This window comes from Schistosoma mansoni, chromosome 3, assembly GCF_000237925.1.
Source record: "Schistosoma mansoni strain Puerto Rico chromosome 3, complete genome".
NCBI lineage: Eukaryota > Metazoa > Platyhelminthes > Trematoda > Strigeidida > Schistosomatidae > Schistosoma > Schistosoma mansoni.
The window spans coordinates 23503978-23523079 of record NC_031497.1 but is presented as its reverse complement, the minus strand read 5'-3'; the positions used below and the strand labels follow the sequence as shown (position 1 = coordinate 23523079).

The following is a 19102-nucleotide window of genomic DNA, read 5'->3' as shown; positions in this document are numbered from 1 at the left end:
TCTTTCTTGATATTTTATAGTTACATGATTCGCAGTTGACTTGATTAATCTGAGTAATATCTATGTAAATCAGTAGGTCATGAAACAATATAACTCATGCTCAACGACAGGTCATTCACAGTGAATTTTTCTGTTGTTGTTCTGTGTTCCTTGTTTCCACTTTTTTCTTCTCTGATTGATTACAAATAATCTGTAGCGTCAGTAGAATTGGCCTTCGATACACTATATATACTTCAGTAGAATGTCCTTAATTATATCCAGAATACAATTTGTTTATTTAATTCGTTTTTCCATTGCATACAACTATTTGGTTTCGTCAATGAAATCATCTCTATGCTCCCACAGCATCAGCCAGTCCAATTCTTCGCTGACCAAAATCAAATACAGTATAGATTCTTCGCATAAAAACGTCACCAAGAATCCAATAGTTAGGAGATAACGAAGGATGTGGTTCAAAAGGTGACACACAAATTTTTAAAAATAATGGGGTTTTCTGTAATTGAACAAAAAAGACATTAGAATGGAAGTGTATTGTTTCCATTTTGTTGGTTTGAATATTGACCATCCAAACGATTATTCAAATATAAGCAGTCATTTATTTTATGTGGTTAATTATCTGGTTGATTACATGTTATAATATGTATCACTCAATAAGAAACCAATCATTCATGTTTTCTTCAAGATCGCCTTTCTTCAGAATTACTTCACATGCATCATATTGACATCAATCTAAACATCGTATTCAATAAATTTGATGTTTCAAATAACTGCGTACGTGTCATCAATCGAAAGTCAAAGGTCTAGCAGCAAAAGGTTGAGAAGATCAAAGAAAGAGGAAGGAGAACAGAGAATGATTGGTGTGGAAGCGAAGGGACAATTGAGTCTGAGACGATTGATTGAGATTTTGCAAATGAAATATTTACTGTATGGTTCTCAGATTTTACTATGTTCTGTAATTTTGCATTCAAATACTTGTGTTCTTGTTCACTACATTACTATTAAATGTGTATTAACATTTTCTTCGGTTTCTATTTACAACTGTATTTTTGAGAAACCACCTCTACATGTATCCTATAAACAAAATATGATGACAGTGTTATTCGTTCATCTGAGTTAGCCAGCTAACGAACGGCCATCGAAATTTCTTTGGTATGAATATGTATCGATATCATACTCTAAAATTTGGTACAAATTGCATGATTTGGGTTGTGAAATACATCAATCATTTTATATAAATGTTTCACATGAATTCAATTGACCTATTCATTGAGATTCACCTTGTCAAAACAATCTTCCCTGTTACAAGTTACAACTGACTGAATTTTCATAATCTTAACAGACAATTTTAAACAAATCTGTATCATGCATGTGAATCTCATAATGTGTAAAGTGACTAGCATTGTTTAAGACTAAACGAATTAATTGTATTCACCTTGACCACATAGTGTCGTGGCTTCAGAATGTATTTCTTCCTATGAAAGATCAACTCGATCGATGGAAGCATATCAATTCGACCACAGTCAAGAGATTTTCTTCCAAAATAGTCATTAGTACCAAGTAACGAATTGATTTGTCTCACTTGTTCAGGTGGTCCAAGAATTAACGATGTTCCAGTATCAATAAGAGCGGAACATATGTTGCATAATTCTACCCCATTTATTCTCAAACTAAGTGCATATAGAAAATATTTTATTATAAATATTTATATAAAGTTTATTTAAATTAACTAATAAATAATGTTAAAGTTGTTGAAAGTTGTCATTAGAAATTTATTTCGATGAAGATATTTTGTGGATCGGCATGTCCACACAACGTGAGAGAGATGAAAGACCAGTGAAATAGCTGGGGAAATTAGGAGGTACAAATTCTCTGTTCTTGGAATAAGTAGAATCTGTTGGACCTACGCTGGACAGAAATGATTGACTTCGGGAGCGATGCTGTTGTACTATGGTCATGAAGAAAAAAATGCTTCACGCATTCAGAGAGTTTCACCGATATTATCCAAAGAAACACAAAACGCAGTAATAGGATGGGAGCCTCACCGACCCCGTATCATCAAATCGTCCTTCAAAACAAAGAAGTAGGGAATCACAATGAAAGTTATCCGGTGTTATGTACGCACACATGAAAGCAACGAAGACGACAAAGATCAGTTTTACGAGAGACATTATTGTGTTGTACAGTAGTGCTCAGAAGAGGACCTGACCATCTCGACGAGAAACCTGAACGTCAAAGTCGGAATGGACAACATTGTGAATGAAGATATCACGAGATAACATGGACTGAATGGGACGAGAATGGTTAGACATTTGCAAATTTATATTCAATGAACAAAATAGTGATAGACGGCACAATATTCCACCACAAGGGCATACATAATGTTACATAAGTCTCACTGGATAACACTGTTGTACGGAACCAAAACTTTGAGAACTACTACAACCATCATCAATAAAGCACAGTAAGGATAGACAATCGTCCAAATCCGCTGTGCGAATACCATCAGCAATAACCTACTGTGTCGGAGAACAAATAAGCTTTTAAAGGCATCATTACCAAGTTTTTATTTGATAATTTTGAACAAATTGAGCATTGGGTAGATTGTTATTGATTTATTTAAAATAAGCTTTTAATTGAAGTGGGAATTGCAAAAGGACACTTGTAGTGAGTGGGACATGTATTGCGGAAATTATCAAACTACATCATGACGAAAACCTGAATTTGCAATTCTGAATACTTAAGGAAAAGAGGTAGACGAAGGAATACATCGCAAAGGGAACTGGATGCAGACATCAAAAGAATAGATAACACTTGGAAACAACTGGAAAGCAGAGCTCAAGAAATAGTTGGTTGAAGAATTCTGATCGGCGGTCTATGACTCACGAAGGGTAACAGACGTAAAGTCAGTAACTAAGTAAATTGTCGATCTCTGTCCTTTCGATTCCCATTGACGTTAGTAAACTATCATGATTATCGAATTAAAATTATGTGAAAATAGACTACCTTAACATTTGAATCACCCACATATAATTGTGAACAGTAGGTATATATTCAAAATCACCCTTGAAATATTGTGGATTGAAACCGCCAAGTACTAATTCACCACCGATTGCTGAGCCACTTTTCCTATCAACAAATAATGAATGTGTGTGTAATTATTGATAGTTTTTTCAATGTAATTCACTGATAGACAAGGTTAATAGCATAAAATTTAGTTAGCTGTTTGGACACGATCTTACCTGATGTAAGAATCAATCACAGTATGTGATCATGTCGTTGTGTTAATGTGTGTGGGACAAAGAATTTACTTTGTAAAGTCAGGAGATGATTGTATATTTTTCACTGTCTTTAACGAATACGCTCAGTGGTCTATCGGTTAAGGGCTCTGGCTCGTAACTGGTAGGTCCTGGGTTCGAATCTCGCTCGCGAGAGCGGGTTCGTGGATACGCACTGCTGAGGAGTCCCATAATAGGACGAAACGGCCGTCCAGTGCTTCCAGGTTTTCGATGGTGGTCTAGCTTCAATTAACTCATGATTTCAACTTTGAAATATACTGAAATCTCCACAAATCCCCTTCTGAATACGCTTTATATAAAATAAATTCTACATCGTTTGCTACATAAAATACATTTACACAACGAGAAAACGGAGTTGATCTGAAAGCAATATGATGTAGTTATCTACGTATTTATCTATAATTGATGAGTAGCTGATGGATATTTCATCTACCATTACCGACAGATTATTGACATCCGGAGTAAATTCCAATCTAATGAAGCTCCTGGAGCTGTATGTCATATACAAAGAGGAATTGAATGTGCTGAAGCCTACCAGTTCTGTACTCCTCAATTGATATGGATTACATAAAATTCATATCATACGGAACTCCTATGATGGACTAAACTGCCAAATCGTCCACGGAGGACAACTCACCGACTCGTTTGAAGTAAAGACTGGTGTTAGGCAAGGTTGCTTACTCTCACCCTTTCTCTTTCTCCTGGCCATCGACTGGATCATGAAGACGTCAACATCTGGAGGGAATCACGGGATACAGTGGACAGGCAGGATGCAGCTTGATGATTTAGACTTCGCGGATGATCTGGCTCTTCTATCACAAACGCAACAACAAATGCAGGAGAAAACGACGAGAAAACGACCAGTGTAGCAGCAGCCTCAGCAGCAGTAGGTCTCATTATAAACAAAGAGAAAAGCAAGACTCTCCGATACAATACAATATGCACCAACCAAATTACACTTGACGGAGAAGCTTTGAAGGATGTGGAAACCTTTACATATCTGGGCAGCATCATTGATGAACACGGTGGATCAGATGCAGATGTGAGGGCGAGGATCGGCAAAGCAAGAGCAGCATATTTACAACTGAAAAACATCTGGAGCTCAAAACAATTGTCAACCAACACCAAGGTTAGAATTTTCAATACAAATGTGAAGACAGTCCTACTGTATGGGGCGGAGACGTGGAGAACTACGAAAGCCATTATCCAGAAGATACAAGTGTTTATTAACAGCTGTCTACGCAAGATACTTCGGATTAGATGGCCAGACACTATCAGCAACAAGTTACTGTGGGAGAGAACAAACCAGATTCCAGCAGAGGAAGAAATCAGGAAGAAGCGCTGGAAGTGGATTGGGCACACCTTGAGGAAATCACCTGATTGCGTCACAAGACAAGCCCTCACATGGAATCCTGAAGGTCAAAGGAGAAGAGGGAGACCAAAGAACACATTACGCCGAGAAATGGAGACAGACATGAGAATAATGAACAAGAACTGGGTAGAACTAGAAAAGGAAGCCCAGGACAGAGTGGGTTGGAGAAAGCTGATCGGCGGCCTATGCTCCATTGGGAGTAACAGGCGTAAGTAAGTAAGTAAGTAAGTACATAAAATTCATAAATCTAATAATCCATCACCATCAATATTGTCTATACGTTGTTCACCAATAAGTAAACTACCAAAATGGTTATCGAATAACTAAACCCGATCCGTGAACTAATTGATGTTTTCGAAGACATAAAGATTAAAGAAAAGACAGTGCATTCTTTGGTATAAAAACACTTTTTCGAATGTGCCACAAAACAAGACAGTTATTTCAATTGTGATCATGTATCGAGTAATTTCCTCCTTTTCCTATTCGACCAGATATTGAAAAAAATAATTTTATCATGTGCACCGAAGGTTCAATCTGTTCAATATGTAATATAAACCCACCGATTTAAATAAAATGAAAATATTGGATCCATATTCACACCGTTTGCCAGTATATTCGGGAACATCGGAATGTTTCCATATTCTGATATCCTCCTACTCGACATGCCAATTATTCCATCATATTTACAATTGTAGTAATCGAGATTAAATATATTCCTCATTTCTGCGAACGCTTGATTCCGAATCACCAACGAGCCTATCTGAAACATCATTTGATTTATAAACATTCTCAATTCTTACTCGTATAGTATCCACACTCCAAAATCCAGAGAAATTACTATCCAGATAACTCACAAGATAACTGGAACCATCTGCTACATAAGTCGATGATTTTGAGCTATCGTAAAACGGAAACATCCAACAAAATATATCAAGAAACCAACAATTTCTTGAAGCGAACCAAGTGTCAGTTGATTCTGTATCGAATAACACTCGTAGTTTTTGCGGTGGAGTTCCCACTGATATCTCACCATAATACTGAAACTAAATTGAAAGAATATTTTACACTAGAGATTTCGACAGTTTTGTTATATCCAAGTGAAAAATTAATAACAGGCAACTTATGAGATCTATTAATAGTAAAATATCATGTATTTATATATATTCCTATTTTGTAACTGTCCAGTAACTAGATTATGTATATCTATATTCCTATTATCATAGGCGTCAGTTTGACTTATAGATTATTATTATGGGAATTACTGTTCCTAAATTATACTCAGTCTGTTGATTACAGTCTCCTACGTTCACAGCCACACTTGGCTTGATCTTGTACAAATATTATTTTCTATTTTATGGTGTGATATGGTCTGTTTGTCTGGTATATAAACTGAGTATGCTTGAAAGAAATGGTTTGCACAGAAGGAAGCTGTAATTGGTGTTCTGGATTCAAATGGAAAGGCTAGGCGGACAAAGGACCAATAAGAACACTAGACTATTCATAACTGACATACGTTATTTTTTTGGCACAGTGCTAAGTTTGGACAAGTCGTATCTCGATTGGTGGATAAATCACCGGGGGTAAAATCACAGCAAATTGGCGACGGGGAGTTGGCGAAAAAAGTACAATTGGTGACGTGATTTTGAAAATAAGATTTTTGGAGTTTTTGGAGATAATATTAATATTACTAGCAGTAAGGAAATGGCAATTTCTTTGGGACAGTTGCTGTCAGTAATACAGCCACAGCAACAACAACAGCAGATGTTAGCTTCTCAACAGAAATTCCTGGAAACATCTTTGGACAAACTATGTTTCCAACAAGATATTCCAGAACATAAAAGCATAGAGTCATATCTCAATCCAGTTTCAGTATTTATTTTGATGAAGACAGTGGTCACACTTTTGAAGCGTGGCTTTGCAGAATTGAAGATATTTTCCGAGTGGAATTCGCTGCTATGGATGACGCAAGGAAAGTCCGGTCGCTCTTACAGAAGTTTGGTCATAATAAGCATTAAAAGTATAAAAACCATATCCTATCTTAACATACACGAGAAGTTGATTTCGATGAAACTATCAACATTTCAAATAAAATGTTTTGTGAACAGATGTCCTTATTTCGTATCCAGTATAATTGTCTGCAGGTGACTAAAGCAGCTGATGGAGACTATACTACGTACGCCAGAAGAGTAAATTTACAAGCGGAATGAATTTAAGCAAATGTGTTAACCAATGATCAATTTGAATGCTTATTATTCATTTCTGGTCTGAACTCTCCCAGAGATTCTGATTTTCGCATAAGAATATTATCCCGTATGGAACATGAACAGGAAATCACACTACAAACTGTTACTGGTGAATGCCAACGATTAATACATTTAAAACGGGATACGGCTATGCTGGAAACCAAAAGTGTTGCGCCATCTTATCATTCTGTTCATGCTGTTAAGACAGGTCAACGTTGAAATAGTACCAAAGGTTATAAATATCACTCGAAAATTCCTAAACCTTCAACTAAATGTTGTTATTGTGGAGCGTGGCACTTCTCAAGATTTTGCCGGTTTAGAAATCGTAGATGCATTATATGCAATAAAGTCAGTCATAAAGAAGCAGTTCGCTAAACTAGAGAAAATTTGAGTTCGAAGCCAACGAAGACCTTTTGCGAAAATATAAAAACTTGTCCCAGAATAAGTTGGGATGCTGCACTATTGAGAAGGCAAAGTTATACTTACGGTAGGATGTAAAACCTATTGTTTGTCCAAAACGTCAATTCCACATGCAGCTATTGATAAAGTTGACAAAGAATTAGATCGACTAGAGAAACTCGGTGTTATACAACCGGTTAATTATTCGGTATGGGCAGCACCAATTGTAGTAGTTCAGGAAGCGAACGGAACTATTCGCCTGTGCGCAGATTTTTCAACAGGATTAAATGATGCTTTACAAAATCATTCATATCCACTTCCTTTGACAGAAGATTCATTTATTAAACTATACGGTAGACGTCATTTTTCCAAACTTGATTTATCTGAAGCTTACTTACATGTCGAAGTTGACGAAGATTCGAGGGAGTTATTAACCATTAATACCCACCGTGAACTCCATCAGTTTAACCGATTACCGTTTGATGCAATGCCAGCTCCATCAATTTTCCAACAGACAATGTTGTCTAACCTCGAAAGTGCAGCAGTTTACTTGGATAATATTATAGTTGTTTCTTCTTCTGCTCACGAACTAATGCGTCGGTTAGACGTGGTGCTTCATAAAATATCGCAAGGTGGATTTCAGTTACAGAAAGAAAAGTGTGAATTTATGCTGGAGTCTGTTAAATATCTGAGATATATATTTGATAAAGATGGTCGCCGGCCAGATTCAGATGATATAAATGCTATCGAAAATATGCCAAAACCGACTGAGGTTACAATCTTTCGTTCATCTTTTGGGATGATTGGATATTATAATATGTTTGTACCCCATATGTATAAATTGCGACACCCATTAGATCAACTTTTGATGGCTGATGCAGCATGGCACTGGACAAAGGAATGCCAAAATTTTTTCGATGAAATATAAAGGATTTTATCTTCTAAACCATTGCTAGCTCATTACAATCCGAAGCTTGAAATAATTTTGGTCACTGATGCTTCCAACTATGGAATTCGAGCTGTTATCAATCATCGTTTTCCTGATGGTAAAGAAAGGCCAATTGCTCATGTATCCGAACTCTTAAACCCAGCTGAGTGAAAGTATAGTTAGATTCAGAAAGAAGGATTAGCTATAGTTTTTTCAGTGAAGAAATTTCATGAAATGATTTATGGTCATCGATTTACTCTTCTAACGGATCCCAATCCGCTTTTACCCATATTCGGGTCGAAGTCAGGTATTCCTGCATATACAGCGAATCCATTACAACGCTGGGTTATTACATTACTTGCTTACGATTTCGGAATTCTATATAAATCAGCTGAAAACTTTGAACGAGATCATGTTGTGTCTCAACTAAATGATAATCAGAAGCGGGAAAGCGAAGATTCTATTATTGCACCGATATCGTTGGAGGAAGATATCCACCAAATACTACAAGTTGCTATAAAAGCAACACCATTATCCGCTGAAGACATTAAACGCTATACTCAGGAAGACGACGAGCAGAAGCGGATTATGAGTTACCTCGAACATAGTTGGCCCGCTTATATAAACAGCAAAAACATTGAACAGTATACTCACCGACCAGTGTTCTGAAATCGAGTGATTGTATCCATAAGCGTGAGCCAAGAGGTGATGTTGGAACTGTACGCTTCACACCCAGTGGTAGCACATGAACGTGGTTATTATATTGGCCGAATATTGATGATCAGATAGAAGAATATGTTGGGAGATGTTCTGGATGAGCAAAAGCCATAAAAGCCCCTCACAAGATAGAAATGCAGAGCTGAGGAACAATGAAATATCAGTGGTCGATAGTACATATGGATTTCGCCTGTCCCATAAACGGCAAACAGTTCTTGGTGATTGATGATGCCTTCTCCAAATGGTCAGAAGTCCACTTCATGAAGCTACTGTGGAAAGACTGAGACAAGTACTAAGCTGCTTTGGTGTCCAGATATATTGGTGTCCGATAATGAACCACAGTTTACCTCGGCTGAATTTTTGAAGTTCTGCATTGCGAATCCCGTTAGGCATATATCAAGACACCTCCATAATATCCACAGTCTAACGGTTTAGTCGAGAGGTTGGTGTACACGTTTAAAAGAGCACTGCTTAAAGGCGAGGTAGGAAGATAAATAGAAGAGATAATTCAGAGTTTTACTAACCTAACGTGCAACACCCAACCCAGCAACAAATAATCAAGAAAGTCCAGCAGAAGCAATTTTCGGAAGAAAGATTAGAATACCTATAGAACAAATGAAACCAAAACCTAAAGCCAGCCTCTGCAAGAATAATCAAAAGGAACAATAATTCAAAAAGCGACATAGTTCATTACCCAGAAAGTTCAGTGTGGGACAAACGGCAAGAGATTTTCTGGGAGCGAAGCCAACCTGAAAGTTTGCCATCATAATCCGGAAAAAAGGGAAAGTCATATATGAAGTAATAGCCGGACAAAATATATCGATGAGACATGCAAACCAGATACAGCCAACATGACAAGAGTGGGTGGCAGGAAGTGCTATAAAGTCGGATATACCATTTGACATATCAACTGAATCGGATAATGAAATTAAAAAGGACCCGAGTAACAATTGGACTTGTACAACACTCCAAAACGGTCGAATTGCATCAGATGGAAACCTACTCGTATGATAATAAATCCTAAGGATCGTTATTATCCCTGAAACCTCAAAAAAGTGGAGGTGTTATATACTAGTGAAAACTAAATTAAAGGTAACTTCTGAGATCTACTAATAGTAAAATATCATATACACATATATTCCTATTGTATAACTGCTCAGTAACTGGATTATGTATATCTATATTTCTATTATCATAAGCTTCATTTTGTCCCATGGATTATTATTACACGATTTACTGTTCCTAAATTATATTCAGTTTATTGATTACAGTCTCCCACATTCACAGCCACATTCGGCATGATCTTGCACAAATATTATTTTCTATTATATTGTGAGACGCGGTCTATTTGTCTGGTATATAAACTCAGTCTGCTTGAAATAAACGATTCGCATAGCAGAAGATGTAATTAGATTTCAAGACTCAACTGGAAGAAAGTCGTGCTATTTCCTGTTGCTTATTAGATTTAAATTAAGGTGGATTTCAAACTATGAATACGATTGATACACTTACGTTTTCAAAGTTAATCGGTTGTTCTGTTGTAGATGTATTTCGGTTATTCCATTGATACATGGATATTTTCTTCGAAGGCCTAAAGTAACTCGTATAATATGAAAGCAATGAATCGGATCTTTCCAACGGGTGCAGTGGAATTTTCACAATCTCACCAAGTAAATATGGTAGAAAGCCGACAATGATGAATGGAATCATTGAAATGTGTTTGAGTACTCTGAAACGTGGTACTGTATATGTTATTTTTATTTTGTTTTCATCATGTTTTATTGACACAGATGTATCAAATTAATTTGAGGATTAGTTATTAACAAACCCAATTACTAGCAGTAATTCAATACTTGTTTAATGTAGGCGGATATCATCAATAAAATGATTCAATTTACAGTTGAAACACACTTTTATTGTTTGTATAATTGTAGGATGGAAACAGCTTTTAATATGTATTAATAATATGATGATTTTAGTGGGAATTCGACGTCAACAGCTACGAGTGTTGTTCGATACACAAACAACTGACACATGGTTCGCTTCGAGAAAGTGTTGGTTTCTTGATATATTTTGTTGGATATTTCCGTTTTACGACAGCTCGAAATCATCGGCAAATGTAGCAGACGTGCCAGTTTTACTTTCAGTTATCTTGAGTGTGGATATTATACGCATAAGAATTGAGAATGTTTATAATTAAAATGGTGATTCAAATAGGCTCATTGGTGATTCGGCATCAATCGTTCGCTGAGATGAGGAGTATATTTAATCACGATTACTTCAGTGATGGAGTAATTGGCATGTTGAGTAGATTGACGTCCAAGTAATAAAGGGATATTTTATTATTCCTAAACATACTCCCGAAAACAATCTAATGATGAAGTGCTGTACCAAAAAGCAGATCCTTGATGAAAATTAAAGTATTTAAGGTCCAAAATCCAAAGTAGTCATTATCAAGATAACTGACATTAAAACTGGCACCGTCTGCTACATAGGCCGATGATTTTGAGCTATCGTAAAACGGAAGTATCCAACAACATATATCAAGAAACCAACACTTCGTTGAAGCGAACCAAGTGTCAATTGATCCTGTATCGAACAACACTCGAAGCTTTTGCGTTGAAGTTCACACTCAAATCATCATATGATTAATACAAATTAGAGGCTGTTGCCATCATACAATGATTCAAACAATAAATGTGTATTTCAACTGTAACTTTAACCATTTTATTAATGATATCCGCACACATTAAACAAGTATCGAATTACCACCAGTTTGAGGGTTTGTTTATGATCAATCCTCAAGTTTATTTGATACACCTATGTCAATAAAACATGATGATGACTAAATAAAAGTAGCATAGACATCACTAAATTTCAGAGTAGTCAAACACATTTCAATGATTCTATTCATCATTTTTGGTTTTCTCGTAGCCTTTGAGGTGCAGTTCCCTCTGATATCTAACCAGAATGTTGAACCTTAACAGAAAGATAATTGAAGCACAAAGTTCACATAGTATGAGGTGATGTCAGACTGATCGAGTTGTTACTTATATCTAACATTAAATATGAAGTTATTAATCCCTTAGGGAGCATATTTTATGGGAATGTTTTTTCATTTCCATATGTTTACAAACTTCACCAATATGTAATGAAGTTTCAATTTATGGGAAACGAGTAAAATTTATTCTATGCTAATTATATTTTCATACAAACTTTATAAATTCAATCATCATTATTTCTACAACAGAATCACTATGTCATAGTTACATCTGTAGGAAACATCCACTTAGATTATTTCATGCACATTTTAACGCGTGGCACCTACTTAGTACTCGAATGAAAACAAATTTGAGACTAACAATCTGAATGTAACACGTACATTTCTCAAATTAATCAGTTGTTTCGATGCCGATATATTTTCACGATTTCACTCATTCACATACTTTCTCGTCGAAGACATAAGGTAACTGTTGTGAACTTGAAACCGTGAAGTGCGTCTTTGCATCTGGTAGAGATGGGCTTTCACAATCTTATTATTTAAATGCAGTAAAAACGTTAGAATTATGAGTAGACTAATTGAATTCCCATTCATAGTCTGATAGAAAATGGCGTTCATGTTACACTGGTTTTATTGCATTATGTCATATTGACACAAACATCTTCAACCAAGGTGAAGAATCTATTGCAAATAAAATTGTTTATTTGTGATAATCTGATTCTTGTTTATCTAATATAAACACAATTGTGTGAATAGTTTATTGTACTTACTTCTTGAATTTCAATGTAATCATCACCATTATGTGCCTTATCGTTTCATGAAAACAACAGTTGTTCAATAGAAACTTTTGACAAATTTGCTGAAAAATGCCTCCTTGCCCTATCATCACATTTTGGGTTAGCTTACATTAAATAGTTTAAACATACACCAGTCAAATTGCATTCCACCCATTTGTGATTGACCACTATCATCAGCATTTGATCTAACTTCTGGAAAGCTTCTATTAGACCGATAATTGAAGGTGAATGACCAGTAATGCTACTAGGTGATTGAGGTATTCACGTTAAATTAACACTACTATATAATAATGACTAATTCTCCTCTGAGATAAGAGACACTTATCTATGAATATCAACCATGATTGAGTGAAACTTACATGAGCAAGAAGCCGGATGTTTTTTTAAGCAAAAAGTCTTATTTCGCGTTTTAGTAAATGCTAAGTATCCTGTAGATGGCGTCGAGTCTAGTTTGACTATGATCACCACTACAATAAGATTACGCACCCAAAAACGACTTGATCCCTTTGATAACTCGCAAACCAGAAGACTGTAACTGGTTCAGGTAGATTATATTTATTGGCAATCTCGTGGTATCGAATGAATACCGAGACTTACCAAAGATTACAGGCAATAAGAGCAGAGCGTAAGAAAGTTCGAACCAACAAGATGGATAGCGGAACGAGAAGTGACTTTGATACAATTAAACAACAACAAGTACGGTAAAACAATCACTGATACCATTGGTTATAATAATAATTGTTTCCATTATTCCAATCGTGTTCTCGTCGAGAATAGTAGGTCACTACAAATCCTTTGTACTATATAGTCATTTGATTTGGAAGCAATAACCTTGAAATTAACTGTAGATGACCATGAGAAAACAAATATTCTATGAAATACCATGGCCAAGAATGGGAATTCGAATTACTTACGGATTTTAATCAGTTTTGTTTTGATTTTGTAATGATGCTCTTTAAATACCTCGAAAATAATGGAGGTTGGCACTTCAGATAATGAGGTATGACATTATGTTACTGATGTATCATTAGAATCATTGATATGGTCTATATTGGTTGGCAAACAAAAGCGTGTGAAGTGGTCTATGAATGCTGCACTCCTCTTCCTAGAGAATATCTAGATGTAGGGGAACAAACAGAAACTCTTGAAGTCGAATATGAAAATCAGCATGAAAAAAGTATTGATAAGGTGGATTATAAGTTGTAAAACATCTATCTAAACTCGTTTCAGGGAGTTCGTTAACGTGATTCACTTCTTCAAACTATATAGTCTACTTGATCATCAGATGAATTCGTTTGTCTTCTTTGAACCACCTCTGTTAGAATGTGAGAATGAAATGCATTTCATATATATTTCTCAATCAACTATTTCTTTCATTGTACCATAACTTTTAAAAGCACTACCTCTAATAAATCAGTCATTATTGGTGTGTGGGATGTGAACGTGAGTTTCGCGCTTACGTTATGGATATCGACATCTTTGTAAATGGATATAGCTTGACAGACGCTTAAGAGACATATTGATTTGGAAAGCTTTATGCGTGTTAATACAAACGTTTTAATGCAAAATTACAGAATATTTTAGTAAAATATAGGGTCCATACACTAAATACTTCATATAGCACTTCCCATCATTTGTCCTACATATTCTGTATGGTTCTTCCAGTCCACAATTCCTTTTCAATTCAGTTCCCATTCTCTTTACCTCAACCCTCATAGACTTCTGCTGTCAGGTTTTCCACTTCCGATAAATGTTACATACTACATATGTCTGTCGACATAAGTAGCATACACCACGGCTGTACTAAATATTCAGCTTTGCTCCTGTATGTTATTTAAGTTTTACATTGATTGCATTTCTTGTCTCTTCTTTCTTTTCTCCTATTTAAATTATTTGATTTCTGATTATGGCAGAATATAGTGCGCATGTGTCAGCACTCGGCCTTATACAATGCCACAGTCGCAAAACAAAAGTCATAAGAAGCAGGGGAAGCGATTCTTGTGCGAGTCAAAAATGTACAGAGCAATCATAGGTATTTATAGTTTTTAGTATTGACTATAATCCAATCAATCCTCAAGGAGGAAAATTATGAAATTGTTCAATCACAGTATGCCACGTTGTTAATTGAGAGGATTCTATCTGGTTCTGACTAGATGTGATATGCTTGAGCTAAGTTGATTTTCCAGGTAACGAACGAAGGCGAATGACACAAGAGGCTAATCTTATCCGTTTTGCCAGGCCCTGCTAACTAGAGGAAGAAGTGCAATGCGAAATAGGGGAATATATATTCCGTGAGCAGCCGAGTACAAGCAAGCAATAGGGGGAAAAAACTCAAACGTATATATATAGCGACAATTTTTCCTTGGGCAGCTTTACAAAATAGCACACTCAAAGATACAACAGACCAATAGCGTTTAAGATATTATACAAGTCGGAAATACGACTTGAAGGTGAAAAGAGCGCTTTTGACGCGAAAACAAGGAAGTTGAAATTTTCAAAATAAAATTACAAAATTAAGCCATTTACCAAGTAAGTCCTAGGGATTTGACATCCCCAACAGGATGGGATCTCTTCGTCTCCTTTAGATCGTTTGGAGGCTTCGTCCTGATTTTGGAGACGTCCCGTCTCGATGTATGTGGATATAATATGTAAGTAATCAATGACTCCTAAATTTGGAATACTCCACAAAACCTCACAACATTCCCACATTACATTGAATAAAAGCAATTGAAACACTGGAGAATAAAGGACTGTAATTAGGCTCTAAAAGTAATTTAACCGAAGAGAAGAAACATTCAATAGCTGACCGTAATATTGAATGGGAGTTCTAATGGCTTACAGGTTTACTACAGTTGGAATAATTTAATACATATAAGAGTTAAATGTCTGAATGATTGATTGATGTTTCAATCCTAGATAATGAAGTGTTATATTTTATTTCTATCGTATCATTAGCAGCATTAACAATGTTCCAATTGATTAGTAATGAGAAACATGTTTGGTGGTTTACGAATGTGCTTCTTCTTGTATTCGTGAATATAATATGAACAACTAAAAATCACGAGTTCCAATATGCAGATGATCAACGAAGTTACTATGCGCAGTTTGAATTCGGTGATGAAAACCACATTTTTGATGATCAGTATTCCAGTACACGTATTATTTTGAAATGAATGAGCAATGGACTGATGTTTTTTGGAAAGTGAACGCTCTTCAATAAGCTAAACCATTCACTTTTGGTATGGTATTGTTATCGTCTACGCTACGTATCACTAATTGATGATCAGTGGTCGACACATATGCATTACGGTAGGGAACGTTAGGATATAATTTGGTTGCATGATTGCCACGATCATAAATATGAAGTTAAGATTTTCAATGAAGTTTATTGTTTCAAATGATATACAACATATTAAGTTCAGATGTAGTCAAAAGTATGAAATATTTATTGACCACACATATAAACCTGAGAACAGCTGTGATTCAATAAGTTCATCTATATCAGATTAGAAAATTGTACTTAAGCCTACTAATCAACAGCTGACCATCAGAACTATGTTTCACTGTCTCGCCTATGCTGTAAAAAATCATTTGGAGGTCTTCTTGAGATTCTTGATTGATCTTGGAACGAGTCATCATATTACAAGGAAATCCTACAATATAGAATATATCTCAATTTACACATCCTAGTCTTCTGACAAAACATTTGTCCAGTTATACTCAAGCACATTCATCAACGGTTGATCACCAGAACTATTTTCCACTGTCTCGTTAATGCAGTACATTCAACCACAATCAAATGTCAGATATCATATGCATTAGATAGAAATATATGGGCTGTCTAGAATTACTGGTTTGGTTTTTGAAGTTGTTTCTGTTTAAAATCGACAACAATTTACTTAAACTTCATTTTAATTACACAACTCATTGGTGAATTATACACTTTGACTTTATAAATCACATTGAGTGGATGTTTCACACACAAGAACTGTGTAAATCGTACACTAACTATCACACGATGATTATAATGTCGACTTATATTATGAATTTGAAATACATGAATTGTTAGTGAGAACATTGATTTACAAATGATATATAATTTATGAAATTGTTGAATGAGTAATGACTACGTATTCGAAATTTTAAAGTACGGAAGTACAACTAAACCGAAACCAGTCAGGCAGTCTATTCACTTCAGATAGATAACTCAATATATGATACCCGTTTGTTTATTAAATTATACCAGTCGACCTGCTTGAATATCTGAACTACCTGTTCCTGTCATCTAGATATTTCAACAAGTTATCTGTTTCTTTGTTTGTTTAAATAGATCATTAAGTCAATTCATTGCATAACATATTCAGGTGTGTTTGTGAAAAGCTTACGAGCTTTCTCTATACAACATACAAAAATGTACAATCGGAGAGATAGTGATGACTGGCTATATGCATTAATTAGAAAGAATATTATTCAGATGTTGATTTAATAGACTGATAACTTCTAACTGGTGATCACTAAATATTTATGGTCAGGATGAACCAAGAAGTAAGAAACGGAGACTTGTTGAAATACTTTGTGCGAAGAAGGGGTTGTTGTGGATATTATAGTAATTTCAATAGTTCAGATTATGAGTTAATTGAAGCTGTGCGATCCTTGAGAGTTTCACTATAAGACGAAACAGCCGTCCAGTTCTTCCAGGTTTTCCATGGTGGTCTAGTTTCCATTGACTCATGATATTTACCAATGTAATATATAGTGCATAACTATCTTTGAAATGAAAGATCATTATCTATTCATCATACCTACACAATATTTTCACTCGATTATTCCTATTTGAAAGATCCCAAACTTTTATCAGTATAAAGGCTAACACTGTATCACCCTATATTATCTCTTATTCAATCTCTTTCAGGATTCATTTCATTACAATAAATCTTTTATAAACTACTATGACACTGTCAAACTAGCATATATATACTAAGTTGATTTGAACTTTTGAAACACTCGTTTGAATACAAAGTAGTAATAGTAGTATATAACAATGTATCGTGTGTAATATTTTAAGTTAAACAGATATGAAGAAACATTTTCAGTATGATGAATCTCGTAATGACTTGTTCGTATTTATATATTTGATTGACTGTTGTACACACAATTGTCATTTCTATATTTTAGCAACATATTACTGTTTACTTAACTTCTCGTTCCATTCTTCTTATTTGAAACATAAGTTAATCCAATACGTTTCTGACCAAAATCAAATACCGTATAGAATCTTCTCATAAAAACGTCACCAAGGACCCAAAAATTCGATGGTATGGAATCAAAAGCGTCGAAAGGTGACGAACACGTTGTTCCAAACCAAAAGTACTCCTGTAATCGAATGAGGAAGGCAACAATACGGAAGTAAATTGTTTCTCTCTTATTAGTTAAAATAGTATATTTCCAGAGGACTAAAGGCTAGATGAATACTATTCTGTTCCGTTATTTGCTTCCACATTTATAGAATGGTATAGTTTGTCTGTCAGTATGAAATCGTGTGCTTCATATATTCTAGGTTATTGGATTTACCACAATAGTAGTACATATGGGTTCATATGGCTAACTTACCTAGCTCGTTTTCAATCAGATAATTGACTGTCCTTAACAATTCACATGTGCGAAACGTTTGGTGATGGTCCTCTATCAAGGAACAAATGGCGTATGAATCAGTTGTTGGTCACCGGCTACCATGGGATTGCATCTCCTCACTATGCCCCACTGCCTTGTGGATCAGACCTTTAGGTCGAAGGCTCCGAGTGTGGCCCCCTAAGAAAACCACCTGCTTCAGTCTGGGCACCTGGGCAGTATCACATCCCTCACACAAATCGAATGAGATTTGTGTGGCGCATATATATCTGGTGCTTCCTTGTACCAATATTTATGTGTTTAAATAAATAAATAAATAAATAGTTATTTAAAACGGTTCTGTTTTATTGACAGGTTTAGTATAAGTGACAAAAGTGATGTGCTCAACTGTTAGTCACGCTGTAAATTATGTATACGATTTCATTCAAAAAATATAGCTGGTCGTAGATAGATTCTTGGAGACTTCTAAAACATTTTATTTTTACAAACATTACAAAAACCGGAAGAGATACTTTTCCAAGCATTCACGCTTTAAAAATCTGTCCATCCATCTAACAGAATAATTACGTGATACGTGGGAAGAACACAGAAACATGAGTAGATATTCAATCATAGTATTCTTGGAAATTCATTATCCATAGGTTTAATTTTACGTTTATACTTCAGTCATACAGGGAAATCGTTTTTTTTTAATTAAAAATAAAGACGGAAATGTTTATTC

General features: G+C 35.4%; 2 protein-coding genes across 2 annotated transcripts in view; both read right to left on the bottom strand.

Annotated features, from left to right (window-relative positions):
* The window catches only part of Smp_136830.1 (subfamily A1A unassigned peptidase (A01 family)), a gene marked incomplete at both ends in the record, with an annotated part of 55335 nt that overhangs the window by 20627 nt on the left and 15606 nt on the right, over positions 1-19102 (bottom strand). The gene's annotated exons all lie outside the window — the stretch shown is intronic.
* On the bottom strand, positions 332-5437 carry Smp_136720 (subfamily A1A unassigned peptidase (A01 family); the record flags this gene model as incomplete). The annotated part of the gene is made up of 4 exons (XM_018799713.1): positions 332-493; positions 1433-1667; positions 3004-3126; positions 5229-5437. The coding sequence occupies 4 exons, from the start codon at positions 5435-5437 to the stop codon at positions 332-334; spliced, it is 729 nt and encodes a 242-aa protein (XP_018651474.1).